Genomic DNA, 18,960 nt, shown 5'->3' with positions numbered 1-18,960 from the left:
CATATAAAGCATATCAAATGTTAAACTGAAACATTTTATCATTTCATTAAAAAATATTGTCTCATTTTGAATTTAATGGCAGTAACATGACTAAAAAACTGGCTGAAAAACTAAGTGGTACTAAAAAGAAACAGCCAGAGGAACCTTTTGCATTAAGTTTCTATTAATTGGCAACAGGTCAGTAACATGACGGGGTATAAACGAGCTTCTAGAGAAGCAGAGTGTCTAAGAATTTAAGATCAGCAGATGTTCACCAATTTGTAAAAAAACTGCATCTACAACTTGTTGAACATTTGTAGCATAGATATAGCATTAAAAATAGTCATGATTGTGTTATGAAAATCACTTAATTATCTCATGAACACTTCCAGAAATAACTGGCTGTTATCCACGATATCCAAAAATGCAGCTTAAAGCTCTAGCACGCAAAGAAGAAGCCTTAAGTGAAGATAATCAGGAAACACTACCCAATTCTCTTGGCCAAAGTTTGTTTTAAATGCACTAAGTCAGGACGCTACCTGACCCCATTTTTTTCAGATATGTTGCTGCAATCAAATTCAAAATGAACAAATATTTTAATGAAACGGTAAAATGTCCAGTTTAAACATTTATGTTTTCTGTCTTCCACTGTGAATAAAATATGGCTTTATGTGATTTGCATTGTCCCAAGAGAATTTGGTTTTTATCAAACGTGTGAGCATGTGTGAGAATTTAACACTCGGGAAAAACAGGCCTCAGAATTAACCTTGGGGCAATAAGACATGAGAATCTGAATTATTTATTTGAAGGTTTAAAATTGGATTATAGGATGTGCTACACTAAAACCAAACTGCTCTAACATCACACATTCACCTTGAATATGGTGAATGTCATTACTTTGTTACTGAATCTCAGGCATATAGATGCTGGCTAGCCAGTGTTGTGTGCATATAGAGGTAGGTAATTTTAACCAGTATCTATCTGTCTCTGGTGGTGAGACATTAAGAGTGTTGGTTATTTCCATCTTATTTATATGTGTGCTTTGGTCTCATGTGAAGGAAATGGCACTAAAAAGGTTGTGGAGTGGCAGCAGGGGGAGCATGGCAGATGATGGCTCTGAATCTAAAAAAAAAATCGAAATAAAAAAATAAAGAATACTGTACTTTCATACTGCCAGTACTTGCTGGTAGTAGGCCGCTGTTGGCTTGCTTTCTGGAACTGTTCAAAGCATATGAAAATAGGTTCATACATATCACACAGCCAGATATGGTGGAATCTGTTGCTGATTATGCTGCTCATCCCAGAGCTTTACAGAGCACCTACTGTGACTGTATTTCAAACTGAAGCTGGAAAAAAATCAAACTGTTAAAGCAAATGTTTGCCCTGCTGGGTCTGCAGCTATCTACAAACGCACATAAACAAGGGGAACAAACACTAGGAGGTAAAAGGTGAGCAAAGGCAGGAGGACAACAATATACATAAATCACCATGCATGTCACAGGGAGAGACACTCTCCTTCTTCCCAAAAGAAAAAGATGACAGAAGTTTAAAAAAAAATAACTATAGTCTTTGATTTGGATTCTTACATGTTAGATGTTTGCGGATCAAATGGGACATCCTCACCAGATTGAGTAGAATGAGAAAAGGAGAAAGTGTGGACCCACCTATGCTGGTTGCCTCTTTTTAGCCTGCCAACCTCCCACTGACCTAGCTATTAATCTGCAGTACAAACGCTCTCTGATCTCAGGGTCTCTGATCCTCAAGTGAATCATTATATGGCTTCACCAGAGCTCCCTATTGAATGTCAAGTGTTTCCAGTTTGTAAGATGACCTCTATTTCAGCCTTGGTCTGAGCACATATGCAGCTTCTTACACGGGAGTCAGCTGCTTAGGTGGAAATATATTGTGCTTTTTGTAGTAAATTGTGGATCTGGCATCAACTGTTTTTTTCTGAGAATTTTATGTTCACCACTCTTTTTCCCTTTGTCTCTCTATCTCTCCATCTCTGTCTCTCACTATCTGCTCTTCCTTCTCCGCTATATCTCTTCTTTATTATCTGTATTTCTCATCAATCTTGCTGTACACCAGGGGTTATAAAGACAGCCTTGCCCAATATGGACAGAGAGGTGAAGGAACAGTACCAGGTATTAATCCAGGCCAAGGACATGGGGGGCCAGCTGGGGGGACTGGCTGGGACCACCACCATCAACATCACCCTCAGCGATGTCAACGACAACCCACCCAGGTTCTCTAAAAGTGAGTGCACTTTGCAGAAAACAACGTCTTGGCTGTTATGTAGAGCAATGATGATGGAGATGACCTTATACAGGTTCACACATTTTTTTGATAATGAAATAAACACTGTGCAATTACAACGGGGCAGGAGGTATTCATCATATCTACTCTTTGTAATTGCTTTTCATTATTTGTCATTACTGCCTTACTGTCGTAAGCAGTCGTAAGCAATGGCCTGTTTGTTTTGCATGATTGCATCTACTGCTACTACTCCTGGCAAATAAACCGGGGTTGGTTTTATTTCGCTCATGGGGCATCCTTCTATATTTGGATCAGATTTGAGCATGTCGCTGATGCATCAGGGATTGAGCCAGTGTATTTAAACTCAGTATTTTACTCAGTATTTTATATAAGCTGCTAAACAGATTAATTAAATTGTAGCGTTCACCAGGTCATGTAAGAAGCCATGCAGGGGAAAAAAATCCACAATTCTGTAAAATCATTGATCTGTGAAAGCTTCTCTGCATATACTGAGCATAAATATTAAACTCTCTGCACAATGTTTTCTATTCCAAGCCAGCAACTGTATGACAGGAAAGCACAAATACTGCTCTGTATTGATGCAGACTTTTTCGGTATTTCAGGTGACACTGAATGGCCTCCTCTGAATGTAAATAGATGCAGTCAGACGGTCAAGCTCCTTTGGCTGCAAGGAAAAGCTGATATTTCCATAATGCTGTCACAGCACAGAGGTTTGGGCCAAGTATGGTGGCTCCTCTGCCCTGTCCTAAATCCTGCCTTTGTCTTCTTCTTTTTTCCATTTATATGGGGCTTGCAGGTTTAAATAATGTGCAGTGGTCATGAGTAGAAGCACTCTTTCTGTCTGATTCAGTAATATATTGCCGTATGAACCCACCACACATCTGTCTTTCCGTTGCTTGTTATTATAGATTATGTGTTTGGGAACTGTCAATCCCCTAAACCTCTGTGATGGAAAGCCAGCAGATGCCATTACTAATAGCGGTGTATAGTACCTGCATCTGGCTTAGCTGAATTAAATCATAGAAGCTTGTTAACCCAATGACAGTGCCACATAACAGCTGTTTGTTACCATCTAATAATTTATAACTTGATTTTTTTTTCACTCTGGGGTTTACAAAAAGTTCTTGTTCTATCCTTGAAAGGACACGAACCTGAAAAGACTTTGAAATGACAGGATGTTCTTGAGAGTATTTGATTATTTATTGATTATATTTAATCACAGCTCCTGGATTCACACATATGCTGCAGCTTTCCTCTCTCAATCCTTGGATCAATATGAAGGAAAAAGCTATGATCCACAGTAAAATTGAGGAATAACAAATGAGTCCTAAGATAGTACGCTATTATTTTCTTGTGGTATTGGACAGTTGGTGGTTTTGTTTTAGCATATTTATTTTTGAGAACCAAAGTAGGAATCCACTGTTATCAGAAGCACAATCACACAATTTCTTCTGCACATTTTGTTCTCTTTATTGATCCTTTCTAATCCTCAAGTTCAAGCAAGATTTTATTTGTCAAATAAAGGCTGAGCAAATAAAAAACGTGTAACTGGTCTTTGCTGCTTTTTTTTTTTTAAAGTATTGATTCAGTATGATTGGAATTTGCTTATTAAAATGGCAAAGCAGTGAAGCTGGTGCAGCGGTCAGGTTCAGCTGCTGGACTCTGATTAGACGTGCTTGCTAATCCAGTCATCATGAATAATATTTCAGTGCCTTCTGACATTGCATCATTCTGAGATTTCTTAAACTTATATAGATTGCAAGGACAAAATCAGTGGTGTAATTACCCTTAGACGTTCCAGGTCCACTTTCAGTGTTCTACTGAATCGCCCACACCACCTCCTTGAAGTCACTAGGTGTAGGCACTTGATTTTTAATGCAACAGTAAAGTTTTAATTTCTCTGGCAGCAGCAGAAACTGATAGTTCAAACTGATATCCTTCTGAGCCAGAGTAGGGAAATTTAGAATGAAAAAAAAAAGAGATGAATTTCTATCCACCACCTGGTGTAAGTGATAATCAATCAACCTGCTGCTTGTTTGCTTATGGATTTCTTCCCAAATCCTCGGCAGAAATGTCTGCTGTTGGTAGTATCAAAGCCCCTGGACTCTTGTGTATGTTGGTCTTACAGGTTGAGCCAACCAATTTCAAGGAGCCGAGCAACCTTGATGTCCAAACACGTCAAAATTGAATAATATCATGCCTATAGCTACAGGCCTGACTTCAGACAGAGAATATCAGTTGCTTTGCCTGTGGGTGGATAAGACATCCTTGGCTCGGTGAGAGAATACTTAAAGCACAGAGGATGTAAGGAGCTCTACATTTCCATTTGATGACAACAGATGATAACAAATGAGTCCTGTCTGATTTATATAAACACATTTTTGTGTTGTTGTTGTTGGCAGGTTTCTTTCACTTGAGAGTGCCTGAATCGTCTACAGTGGGCTCTGCTGTTGGGAGAATCAAAGCCCATGACCTGGACATCGGAAAAAATGCAGAAGTGGAGTACACAATTGTGCCGGGCGATGGAGGAGCCATGTTTGATATCACTACCAATGAACACAACCAGGAGGGGATCATCATTCTCAGAAAGGTAGCTTCTCAGAATTGCTAATTGTTTCAAATAATGGTTGCGTGTTTTATTAATGACATTAACACACGCATTTGCTGGAAGCGTTGAGTTACCAGAAATGGGAAAAGACCGGACTGTGTCAATCTCTACGGGTCAGGCTGTTGCAGTAACCTGAGCATATTTAGTTACCAGTGTTGGTCAAGTTACTTGAAAAAAGTAATCAGTAACTAATTACTGATTACCTCTCCAAAAAAGTAATCCAGTTACTTTACTGATTACTTATTTTCAAAAGTAATTAATTACTTAGTTACTTTTTAAAAACACAATTTACAACCTGAAGAGGTGATAAAGCGATAGATCTTTCAGCCCAATTCTACTTTTTCTGCATAATCCATCATACAAAATGTAATCAAATGGAAAAGTATCTTTTTTTTACTTGTTTTATCAGTTTTAATCTTTTAACTCACAGTACAATAATATTGAATGGGTTGCATTGTTGTATTTTGTCATGTTTCTCAGGTCTTTGTCTGAATTTCTACGAACATTATTGCTAAGGATTGTCTTATTGCATTGGAGTCACACTGGGTTAAATATGTACACTTGGGTTTTAAGGGGTATTTATTATTTTCTTCTTTTTTTTGGGTTGTATGGAAGCCCCAAACGCAATTTCATTGTTCTTGACAATGACAATAAATAAATAAATACTAAAAAATACTAAAACTTTATGCATCAAGCAAAAAATTTAATTATATGCACCATTCTCTGACTTGAATAAATTAGTTTAACATTTAAACCTATTTTCTGCACATTCCAGCACATAAAATAAAATATTTATTGTGTTTACACTCAGTCTTTCAAATAGAAGCAAGTAAAACACAGCAGAAAATAAATAAAGTCAAAGACTCAGCGGTCCTTTTGCTCTATTTTCACCTGTAAAGCAGGAGTGGGGAGGCGGAGGTTTCCCCTGGTGCAGGTGTGCCGCAGCGGTGAGTGGAAGAATCCGCGAGTGAATTTCCCATTATATCCTTGTGCACTCAGTGCTTGTTTAGGGCTTTTTTTTCGCTGTAAAAAGAAGTTTTCTTCCCACGCACAACGGACGCTAATGTTTTTGTCACTTTTTATGGAATCAAACTCAAAGTAAGGTCAGTACTTCCACGCTTTAAACGCTGCACGCTCATACTCTCTCCGCACTCGATATATTATCCATTGTTGATCTGCACACAGCTGTTGTCACTAACGGCGCACTCGCTTACGTCACTGTCATGAGACATTCTCGCAAAAAAATCACGGTTTTAGTAACGCAGCATTCCTATGGGAAAGTAACGGTAATCTAATTACCGTTTTTGCAATAGTAATCCCTTACTTTACTCGTTACTTGAAAAAAGTAATCAGATTACAGTAACGCGTTACAAATAACGCGTTACTGCCATCATGCATTGTTTTTTGTTATCTTTACACCCAGGATGTCCACATGGATAATATTTTTAGTAGTGTGATTATGAGTTTTGAGCACTGCAAAAGGTTTTTGTAGCATTTTTAGGCCATAGCAACAATATTCAAATAAGTGAAAATGTTCAGGTACGTCAAGGCTCATTTAGTATGCCATATGTTCTTTCTGCTAAATGGATTAATACATCGAGAGCATTGTGACCCACAGCGAGAGGTCTTGGTTGCTGGCTGTTTTGAACCACAGAGCAAAAGTATCTCATTTAATACCAACTTCTTTCACCACACACAGCATTAGAGTGGCCATGATATCACTTCACAAAATGGTAAGTGGCACATAGTGATATTAGTGAAATGTATTACTCCTAGGATAAACCCACTGAGATCTGTCATCACATTTTCGAGGGGGGCCTGTAACTGCAAGAGGTGAAAAAAGGCCATTACAGCCACAGACTAAAATTAGAGAGAGAAATAGAATGGTCCAGCCAGCGCAATCACTTCTAATCTGCTAAAATGAAGCTATATTAAGACTGATTATGCAATCCATTATTACATTTAAATATGTATAGACAGTGCTGTGCAAAAGTCTTCAGCCACCTACGGGGAATGGAAATGGGGAATAAGTTCAGTGATTTATTGAAATGTGCATACATGGAGACACACTATGTTAGGGGAAAACAGAGTTTGTACAAGTCTGATTAGCTTGAAAGTACAAAGGAGTGTTAGGGCCACATTAAGAACAAAATGCAAAATGCCTTGGCACTGTCGTGCTGTGTGATACAACATACATTCTCTTTATTGCAGAAGAGTGTAACCGTTGTTTCCTTGCATTTGTCCATTGCCAGCCATTTTGCTTTGTACAAATCTGGCCAACTCAGAGTTTGTGTGCTTTTTTTGTTCTGAGCAGATGCAGATTTCTGCACCGTTTTTTCAACGTCCTTATAATTATCACCACATAGTATTTATGTGCTAAAAGAGGGATAATTTCCTTGTAACTGTAAGTGTAATTGATTTCACTACAGAGGGCACTTTGTATAGAGCATAACAGCTGCAGGTTTTTTTCTTAAAACCACAACAGGAATCTTCACATTTCAACTTTTTTCCTGAAATAGAATTTTGACTTTATTCTCAAAATGATTAATAATGTATATATTTTTTTCTTAATGTGGTCCTGATACTCTGTGGTATGAAAGTCAGTATTTCCCATGACCAGCTTTGAATCAGAATCAGAATACTTTCTTAATCCCTAATGAAGGAAATTATGTAATTTTGCTTTTTGCTTTTTAAGATAGTCTGAACCTGAAGTTTTCTTGTCATGGACTAGTAACTAGTTTTTGAAGGACATTCAAAGCTTTTCTTTGGATGTTGGTCATGATGATCTCACATTGCTACATTAATGTTGAGATACGGGCTCTGTGTTGGCCAATCCATGACCAAAAGCTTACCATTGTGGGGTTTTCTGTGCAGGTATAGTTCGACTGAATTGGCAGTGTGTTTAGAATCATTGCCATGCTGAAAAATCAAGGTGTTGCCAACCAGATGCTTTCCACATTGCATTACATGGTAAATTAAAACCTACGTTTGTAGTTCCATTCATTTTTCCTAGATCCATAACACCACTGGCTGAAATGCAAAACTATGACAGAATGTATCATAAATCCAACAAAACATGAGAACAAATGATGTGTTTTTGTAACAGGGAGCAAGTTACAAATTTGGCATGATTTAATTTAAGTCTTTACAAAGTTGCTTGTTATGTATAGAGACAACACTGGTTTATCCAATGAGGTGCCTCTTTTATACTTGAATATAAGTGGTAAGTGGCTTAAGAAACCAAAATAAACATTCCTCTGTAAACAGTCAGGTAGAAGCAAATGAAAGCAAATGAAGAAGCAGCCAATGTCCAAAGGGAAACTTTGAAAGACCATCAGAAGTATTGCTCAAGACCACCAAAAAAAAATGTGACCTGTGCTGCTACTCCAATATCCATTGCAATTTTTTGGATTTGAATAACACAAAATTAGTATACATCAAATGTCCAGTGTCTGATTTTAAAACCCTTTGAAAAAATAAGCAGAACTGTGCAGAAACATTTTTGTGTTTTTTTTTTTTTGTCATTTTTAAACAGGTTGAAAAGTTACATTTGAAATTACTTAAAACAATTTACCTCCTTTACTCTCATTTACTTTCATTCCACTTCTGTGGTGTTAGCTAGATGCTGTATAGTGATCGAGTGTATTTACATCTGCACCTTAAATACATCACAAAGATGAGAAGAAAAAAAAGAGTGTGACCAGGTCTTTTCATTATTTTCTCATTGCTGAATAAGTGTCTTCGTGCCATTACTGAAAGCAACAGCCAGCTACAGGACACAGGCTGCAGGACACAAAAATGAACTCATTCAGCAATAATATGCATTAACCTGTCTATCAGATTTAAATGTTCATTAATTCAAGGTGCAGGAACGCTGTACCGGATTCTGCTGGTCCACTTTAACGCCTGAGTACACCTCATGATTCAACAGCTTGTAGAACCACCTTTAGCGGCAATAACTTGAAGTAATAATTTTTTTCTATGACTTTATCAGTCTCGTCACATCTTTGTGGAGGAATTTTGGTTCCAGCAAGGAACCAAAAGCAAGGTCCCAGCAAAGTGTTTCAATCAGGCTGAGTTCTGGACTTTGTCTTGGTCATTCCAGCACCTTGATTCTTTGCTTTTTCAGCCATTCTGTGTTATCTGTAGAGAGAAAAATCCAATTTTAGATTTAGACAAAGAGCTGTGACACAAAAAAGCAAACCTCTAAATTTCTTCAAGTCAGAATATCCTCATTAAAATCATTTATGCTCTGTTCTGTTGTGACCCTTTCTTTGTGATAAATCTGGTTAACAACGTATGTTAACACACATAAATAGACATAATGTCACTCTTACACCCACAGCAAAAGGATGATATTTCTCTTTGGACATTGAAAGCATTCAAGTCAATTGCCGTGGGTGGGTGAGTGCTGCATGGGCAGAGAAGAGTCACATTGCAGTCTCATTAAGGTTTCACCGGCCATCTCTTAAAAGGTACAGCTTTTAGAATGATGGCATGCATCACAAAAAAGTGCATTAATAGAATTTTATATAACTTTAATTACCACTGGATTGATTTTTTGCCTTCATCGGGCCATATTAATCAAAATCAAAGTCAAAGTGCCTATGTACACAGAAACACGAGCTTCCTGATGTTGATTTGTTTGCCTCTCCACTCTGTTTTGTTTTATGAAAGCATCAAGCATTACAGGCCTAACTAATACTGTGCAATATGTTGTTTTCAGCAGTGCACAAACTCATACCTTTCATTGCCATTTGGAGCCATAACACAATAAATAATAAACAGAAATGCTCACGCTTCCACAATTCTGCCATCATGCCAGTATCACTGGAACAGCTGGCAAATGTTTGGCTCACTATCTCAGAAAGTGTCATGTAACAATAGAGAACAAATAATGTGAAGGTGTAAAAGTTAAAATTACCCACACAAGAAACTACACAGATGCACTCATATAAAGTTTTTCATGCATTCTCGCTTTCTCTCTAACGCACGGACAAAGAAACATGCAGAAATATCAGCTCTCAATCACTTAGCAGCTGACACAAGTCTATTGTTACACTGATACCTTCGTATTCTTTTGCGTATTTCAGTATTTAGTATTTAGTATTTATTTATTTATTGTCATTGTCAAGAACAATGAAATTGCGTTTGGGGCTTCCATACAACCCCAAAAAAAAGAAGAAAATAATAAATACCCCTTAAAACCCAAGTGTACATATTTAACCCAGTGTGACTCCAATGCAATAAGACAATCCTTAGCAATAATGTTCGTAGAAATTCAGACAAAGACCTGAGAAACATGACAAAATACAACAATGCAACCCATTCAATATTATTGTACTGTGAGATATGATATCAGATATGATAGTTATCTATTTAAGAAAGAGGGGGGGGGGGGGGGGGGGGGGGGGGGGGCAGGAGGGGGAAGAGAATAAAGATATGATGCACCAATGCAGACCAGTTCATTGCTATTAAGAAGTTGGATATGGTTATTGTCCGTGAGAGGGGGGCAGAGAGTTCAGGAGCCTCACAGCCTGTGGATACAGGCTGTTGGCCAGTCTGGATGTTCTGGCCTGTATAGACCTGTACCTTCTCCCTGAGGGCAGCAGATGGAAAAGGTGGCGCGCAGGGTGATGTTGGTCCCGCAGGATACTGTGCACCCTCCTCAGACAGCGAGTGGGGAAGATATTACTGATCTCTGGCAGACTTGTTCCAATAATTCTGCCAGCTTCTTTCACCACCCGCTGGAGTGCTTGCTGATCGGCCTTGGTGCAGCTGGGGAACCACACTAGAAATCCATACGTCAGAACGCTGCTGATGGCACAGTTGTAGAAGTTCAACATCAGAGATCTGGGAATGTGTGTGCTCCGCAGTCTCCTCAGGTAGTAGAGGCGCTGTTGGGCCTTCCGTACAACTGAGGTGATATGGTTGCCCCAGGACAGGTCCTCGGTCACAGTTACCCCCAAGAATTTAAAACTGCTCACCCTCTCCACCGCCTCACTGCCAATGAAGAGAGGCAGATGGTTGTTATGACCCCTCTTCCGGAAATCTACAATGATCTCCTTGGTCTTTTTGGTGTTTAAGACCAAGTTATTGTCGTGGCACCATGACTCTAGTTGTTGCACCTCTGTCCTATAGTTTGTCTCATCATTGTTGGATATAAGTCCGAGCACTGTAGTGTCATCTGCAAACTTAACAATGAGATTGGACGCGCAGGAGGAAATACAGTCATGGGTGAAGAGAGTGTATAGCAGAGGGCTCAGAACACACCCCTGAGGGGCACCGGTGTTGACCACAAGGGTGGAAGAGGTGTTCTTACCCACTCTGACACTCTGTCTACGGTTAGTGAGGAAGTCCACAATCCAGTTGCACAGAGAGGAGTTAAGTCCCAGTTGGTGGAGTTTGGGACGGAGTTTGTATGGCCGGATGGTATTAAAAGCCGAGCTGTAGTCTACAAAGAGGAGCCGTGCATAGGTGTTCCTGTGTTCCAAGTGCTTCCCTAGTCCCTAGTCATTTCACTTTAGCAGGATGCAGCAGACCCCTGTGGTGAGTTTAAATGGCATTTTCTATCAGTGGTATTGAGATTCAAGAGAAAAGGGGGGAAAAAAGTGCAAAGGAAAGCTACATTTGCATGATGAAAAAGCCAGAAAATGTCAGCATTGTGGAAAAGAAGACAATATAAATGTCAGTGACTAAAGATTATGCTTAGCATGCTTTTATAGAAAACATTTAAATGTGTTGGAACATATGTAATCGATAAGCCACAACTTTTTCTGTTTTTTTGTTTCTTTTTAAATACTTATTTAACAGCAACATTTAATTTTAATTTCATTTGATGTCATTAAATTTTTCTTGTCTCGTAATTATTTTTGGTTGTGTGTAATTGTGTATAAAAAGAGTCTTCCTTCACATGAAAAATCACTTGTAGAAGTTAAAGAAGTGGGTTTCACATTAAAACTTGCTTTCTTCACTAAAAAAAAATCACTGCTAAGGAGTTACAACAGATCCGTTTTTGTCTCTCATTTTATTCAGGGACGGAGCATTTATTTCATCTGATTGCAGAAGTATTTGAAAAAAAGGTGCAGCCAATTCTGTCTGTATTTTGTGCCTTTCAGGCTTTTTCTGATGTAAGTGTCTAAAATTTTCTTTGGGGGAATGCGAATCTGCATTTGTTTTTCTGATCTATCAGACTGAGGTATTCGTTAACTGGTACATTTTTAGTACATGCCCCAGCACACGACTACACAAAGGTGTGTGATCCTTTGATCCTCCAAAAATATGCAGCTGAGTGAGTAATTGATTCACTGCTTAGTGTAAGAGCTCCCTCAGTATGCTCTATACGTGTGTGCATGAACATGTGCAAACCAGTGTGTGTAGATCATAGGCACGCGTCTGTACACTGAAAGCGAATAGTGGATATAGTCATAGCTGTAGATCATTATATCGTGACCTTCTCATTGACAGTAATGGAAAAACAGAATGAAACAGGAGGCAATTATAATGTAAATGAAGACAGTTATTTGTTTACATCAGGCATAGCCTCGATGGATGGCAGGGATGCATCTTTCCTGCTATTGTTTTACTTCCCATGTTTGATATGCTGCCATAACAACAATGCAGCATTGTGATGTATCCCCTACAGTAGCATGGTTCTGTACAAAGCCAGCATTGAAGGGAGGCATTCTGAGCCCCTCTAACTGACCAGACCCCCCACAGGGTAATTTGCCAAACAACACGTGCTCCGTCCCATCTGGTATTACGATATTAGCAGGAGTGAGAAAGAGAAAAGAGGAAGAATGAGCATTGCCTTGGAAAGGCGTGGGAAGCAGGTAGCCAGAGATGAAGCCTTTAAGAGTTGTTCACTGTGTTCCCCAGAATACTGACCTGCCTACGGACTTGTCTTTTTTCAGGTTGATAGACTATCCCTAGAGACAGGTGTGCAAATGTGCACAGATCACCCCTCACTCTACCGTTTCCCCTCCCTCTCTGTCTTTCTTGTCTTTTTTTTTTTACTTCCCTTCCTCTCACACACATTAAAAACAGTGGGGTAGAGACAAGAGCCACATTGTGCACAGAGCAGAGTTTGGCAGACCTCAAATTAAAGACTCAGGAAGGTTGGCTATGATAAGAGGATCAGGCTGAGTGTTGGGTTCAAAGGATGATCATCTGTTTCCCAGTCTACCAATACAGGGAGAGAGGTAAAAAAGAGGCACAGAGGCATAGGGGGAATTTGTACATCCCATCTGCAAAGCATAAGATTATGGGAGACAATAGGTAAATCCACCAATGAATTCCCAAAGAGACGTACTGACAAATGTGTGCATACAGAGGGACATACTGTACATGGAAAAGCATGCAGTGGCACACAGTGTGTTCAAATACCACTATAGGTATATGGAGAAGACTCGCACACCCACACATTGAGAGATCTTGCATGATAACCTTGGGTTACGACGCTAGAATAGTTTTCAGTCAGATTGAATGCTGTTTGTCCATTTGCCTGTTTATTTGCCTTCTCCTGGGAGGGAAAAAAAGATGGCAGATATGTGTAATTGAAATGTGCGAGGCCTAACGGAACAGCATTGTTTAATGACAGCTTGTGTGGCTTAATATTTGCTGGCTCACATTCAGGGAATCTATTTTAATACAGGACTATCTCCTCCCTGTAAAAACTGAATGCCCCCAGCGGCCACAGTGCATTGAATAAAGAGCATTTGCTGCAAACCTCTGGCACCACTTCCAAATCCATTACCACAGAGAGCGACAGTGGTCCATAAACCACTGTAGAGAAGTACAGACGACTTCAGTTGCAAGCTGCTGTATCTATAGCTTAACCATGAGTATATATAGACAACTGGGGTTGGTAAAATAATATATCTAGAACATATGTTTGGGGGCGATCGTGGCTCAAGAGTTGGGCGTTCGCCTTGTAATCGGAAGGTTGCCGGTTCGAGCCCCGGCTTGGACAGTCTCGGTCGTTGTGTCCTTGGGCAAGACACTTCACCCGTTGCCTACTGGTGGTGGTCAGAGGGCCCGGTGGCGCCAGTGTCCGGCAGCCTCGCCTCTGTCAGTGCGCCCCAGGGTGGCTGTGGCTACAATGTAGCTTACCATCACCTGTGCGTGAATGGGTGGATGACTGGATATGTAAAGTGCTTTGGGGTCCTTAGGGACTAGAAAAGCGCTATATAAATACAGGCCATTTACCATTTACCATTTACCATATGTATGCAATATGCTAGGGAAAATCTGGACAGCTCAGCCAGATTTCCTGTAACCTCAGATGATAACAGCATTTCCATGCCAGTCCATCTTGCCTTACACCTACATGTATCTGGGCATCCTACTGGCAAATCTCCTTTTTTAAATAAATTTGAATTGAAATATTTTTATTTAAAAGGGGCAGTCTATATTATTGAACATATCAATGTAAATATGCCAGAGTTAGCCAAATGGCTATGTTTCATCTCCAGTGCCTGGCAGTTCAGACAAAATAAAATAAAATAAATAAATTTAACACATCATTAGATAAGACAAATATGATATGGTTCTTTGGATATTACAGTGTTTTGAGCTGCTGTTGGATATTTTGTTACAATGGTGTCATGTCTGGCATCGTTTTTGATTGGTTGTCAAGGTTTTCTATAGTTTATGTTCATGGTCTGGCTATTCCTTAGCAAGAGTGGAGTAAGTTTATTAATCAGTGGTTTGATGCTACAAGATGTTGAACTCCAATTATTCTCTGTGGCAAGCCTAACACCTTTGCGCTGAAGCTCTACAAACATGAGGGTGAAAATGGATTAATGAAATACATATTGTATAGAGATTTGTCCTCAGCTTTAATGGTCCAGTCTATTAAAAATCGGTTGCCATGGATTTTGAAGTCATCAGTTAGGATTGTTAGATTATTGTTAGTATATTTAAGTTGGTTGTCAAGGCAGTGTTGGAAGATCATTGCATAAAAATGCACAGAAAAAGTGAAAACTTATAAACAGCACAAAGCGTAAACTAGACACTCTTTAGACAAGCTTCATCTTAAGAATACCAACTTTCAAACAAACCAAATACACAGAAAATGTGTCCACGCTGTAGGCATTTGTGCTTAAATTCTGTGCTGCATTGTGCCACATTTATAGAAACATACATGCAACAATAGCAAAAGTACACTTTACATAGAAATAAGTTTAGTGCTTACTATAAAAGAAATAATTAGTTTTACAGAGTCCGTGAACATAGGTGTCATTTGTCACTCTGTCCTTGGTGCTGAAACATCTGACAAAGAAAAAAATGGCTTGAAGGTTTCAAACTTAGCATATACTCACCAGCCACTGTGTTACCAACCACATCGCCACAATTCAGTAAATTTAGCCATGTAGACAAAGTCAATATGACCTGCTGAGGTTCAAACTGAGAAACAGGGATATAGGGATAGGGAATAAAGGGGAATGTGCTGTGGTTTTTGGTATCAGACAGGCATTTCCCATTCAAAAATCTTTCAGTTTACAGAGAATCTGAAAGACTGTGAAAAAACATTGAGTGGGTGGGAGTTCTCAGGGTAATAATCATTTTCTAATTCCAGAGGTCAGTGGAGACTGGACAAACTGCCTGGAGCTAATAATCAAATAACCACTTGTTACAACCGAGATTTGCAGAACAGCATCTTTAAAACACAAAGCAGATTGAATGGAACAGCTGAAGCCTACACCAGGTACAACTCCTGTCAGCTAATTACAGGAAACTGAGCCTTCAATTTGCCACAACTCACCAAAACTGGATGGTACGGAGGACTGAAAAAATGTCTTCTCTGACAGTCAAATTTAGGGTCAAAATTTGGTGCAAAAAACATGAAAATAGGGATCCATATTGCCAACAACAGGCTGCTGGTGGTGTTGATGCAATATTTGCACACTTTGAACACTTTTAGTACAAATTCAGCATGATTTAAACACTACACCACAGCTTCCCTGGTTGTTGTTGTTGACTGTGTCTGTCCCTTTATGGCCACATTGTAAGTAAGCTCAAATGATCTCAGACTGGTTTCTTGAACATGAAAGTAAGTTCACTGGCGTCCAAACTTACCAAATCAAAGAGCACTTTTCTGGGGCTGACAAATCTGCATCAATGCTTGATGCTGTCACAAGCAAATTTCAGACCATATCTGAAAAGTTTTAACTGAGATAATACTTCATACAAGAAGTCTATAAGATTCAAGACTCCATCACTCTTGCTTATAGATGCTATGTTAGCATACAAGCTGGATTATTTAATGTATTTAAATGTAAATAGAAAGAATGTCTTTCAAGATTTTGAGTTAATAAAGCAGCAGTCAAAGTCATCCAGCTTGCATAAGGTGACATGTTTTTTCTGCTCCCAAAGAACAGCATGTTCAAGTGATTAATGTTATAGTGTTGCATGGCATTTAAGAAAAGAGTGTGCCACCAATAGGGAGCAAAACAAATTCGACTGATTGCTTGGTTTGCCTTTGCTCAAAATGTCCATATTTAGACTTCCCCATAGTCAATTGACTGTACTGAGAGAAGAAGCCTTTTTTTTTCAGCCTTCCTGCCATCAATTAAGGACTTAATTTTACTGAAGCCATAAAGTGACTGCAGTCTAATTTCTTCATCAGACATGTCATTACTGTGCTGTTTGAACAGTAATCATTTCAGAGCATGAATGCTGTTAGCGCCTTTCAATCTCCCTGAGATACTAGCTTAAAAAAAAGGTCAAATGACAAACACAATGAACAAGCTGCTTGAAGGACCAAAAACTGTGAAGAATATTGGTTGAATGCAAAAGAACAAAGAAGACTGATTAGACAAAGGCACATTCATTCAAATGTCTTGAAATAACATGTCATTGTATTGTAAAACCATCTGAAACATATAATGCTCATAACCTATATATTTGTATAGGATAATTACAGTACCCCCCCAACAAACAAACAAACAAACAAACAAATAAAAAACAAAAACAGACAAACATACACGCCAAAAAGAATCCCCCAAAAAACAGAGACCACGGAGTGGCATGATACTACCTAGTCCTGCTCAAAGACAAGAGTTGAAACTCATCTATTGATTAACGTGCCGAATGTTCCAGTAGGAGGTGAAATGAGTTATTTTAGGCCTGGTGTAAAAGGAGTCCAGAGATGGGGGGAAGCAGGAAACAATATGTCAGCACAGCGGGAGATTCAGGTGTCCAACACATGAATAACACCTTGCCGAGACGCCAAGCAGGGAGCAATGTGTGTGCACGTCTGTGTTTGCATGTGCCGTCTGTGAGCAAATACGTACAACAAGAGAAAAAGAGGAGAGAGAGTGACAAAGAGGTGGCTGAGGTGGTGCTAGGAGTCGATGAAGTGCCTTCTCTCTCCGGTGGCCTGGGGAGGCGTGGGTGTTATAGATTAAACTAGTGTCTCGGGGCTCATCTCATGGCTAACCCTGTCCTATTAAGAGTGGCAGCGCGAGTCTTTCACAGTCACTCTACTCAACTGCAGTGTGGACAGAGCTGCTGGCAAGGCTCTCACATGGCACTCCACTGTTGTGAACACTGGGGGGATGGAGATGCTTCGAGGCAGCCAAGGACACAAACCGATGTGACTGATGGCAGCACAATAAAGTGAGCAGCTCTTCTCCGCAGTGTTAGGACCCCCTGGTATTCACAGGGACATGAAATGGCTCTCTGGGGCATGTAAGCTTTTCTCTACTGATGATAAGCTCTTTGTGCTCTGTGGTCAGTTGACTGCTGATAGCACAATTGTGGCCCCAGGGCTTAAGTATTCTTCTGCATGGCCGAATTTCGCCGAACTGTCAGTCAATGATTGCGGTGACTTCATGAAGGTGTCATTCATTTTAGACAGCCCTACTAAACCGGCGACAAACCATGCCTCATAACTGCTCATCTCACAATCTCAGTGGAATCTGAAGCGACTTTGTATCCAACAAATAATGTGTTTAGCTTATTGGACTGGCTGTCATGTAGGCTCGGAAGGTATTGATCTCACAAGAAATAAGCATCCAGACAACACGCACTTTTGCTATTCAGAGAAATATGTTGGCTCACGCGGCTGCTATTAGAAATGTGTAATATTCTGGGCATGTTTGGCTTAACTTTGATTTGCTCTCGAGGGGGTTGGAGGGGTTGGTGATTCATAAGCAGTATTGTAAATATATAATACTGTGGTTAAACGGATTTAAAGCCGCTCTGCACATCACAGATTAACCAACACTGTTGGATTTTTCACCCATTTAATCTTCGGCCCTCTTCAGGTAACACAGGCATTCAGCACAAACAAATAAAATCAGCCCTCTAATGGCTTGCTGTGCTGTGATAATGATTCGTCAGTGGGAAAGACTAGATACAGTCCCGGCTATTGGCAGAAAACTATCCCCCCCCATTAGCAGGTGAGCATAGCTGAAGTTGAAGAAGAGTATTGAACTCTGCTATTGTTACAGTATACTGAAGTGAATGCACAAACAAACGGTGAACTTATTAAATATGCATATCATCCTGCCTCTCACATCCCTAAAATAACCACCAAGGTAAAAAAAAACAAGACAAAACAAAAAAACAACAACAGCTGCAACTAACACTTTATGCTGTTAAGAGAGAAAGCTGCGAAGGCGCGAGTAGAAACAGAAATGAGTGCCAAGTGAGACGTAAATTACTTTTTTTGTTGGACTTGCCCTTATAATATCTCAGTATAAATCGTCAACGAGCTCATCCATTGTTCTGTATTCACACATGGGAATCTGTCGATGTAAGGACTTTTTAACGTGTGTGAAGGATAATACTGTACCTGTGAGACTATGATGCTGTGATTAGTCCCCAGCTCTGAATTAACAAATTCCCTTGGAACATAACAGGTTCAATTGGCAAGGAAAAAATAAATAAAGTTCCTTCATTCAGTATCACTGCCAGTGCAATGAAGGTGCACATTTACATATCAAAGGGCGCTGCGCCATGTCTAGAATTTCAAGTATGTTCTGTTGTGATGTTGAAGAGCAGTAGCACTGACATGAGAGGAACTTGGTTTGTCCTCCTTACAAATTCCGCCGTTGATACGCTTCCTTGTTGCGTCTGCAGTCACCCAT

General features: G+C 39.6%; 1 protein-coding gene across 1 annotated transcript in view; it reads left to right on the top strand.

Moving 5' to 3' along the window:
* LOC146662499 (cadherin-12-like) overlaps positions 1–18,960 on the top strand; it is a 103,544-nt gene that overhangs the window by 57,127 nt on the left and 27,457 nt on the right. The window contains exons 5-6 of the mRNA XM_085419165.1: positions 2,068–2,235; positions 4,659–4,846. Coding sequence (XP_085275291.1) covers positions 2,068–2,235; positions 4,659–4,846 — 356 coding nt within the window. The remainder of the gene's footprint in view (positions 1–2,067; positions 2,236–4,658; positions 4,847–18,960) is intronic.

This window comes from Rhamphochromis longiceps, linkage group LG9 (assembly GCF_057381845.1).
Source record: "Rhamphochromis longiceps isolate RC_006_pf linkage group LG9, R_longiceps_female_GT1.1, whole genome shotgun sequence".
Classification (NCBI taxonomy): Eukaryota; Metazoa; Chordata; class Actinopteri; order Cichliformes; family Cichlidae; genus Rhamphochromis; species Rhamphochromis longiceps.
Note: the sequence above shows the minus strand (reverse complement) of the source record. Positions and strands in the feature narration are given on the sequence as shown.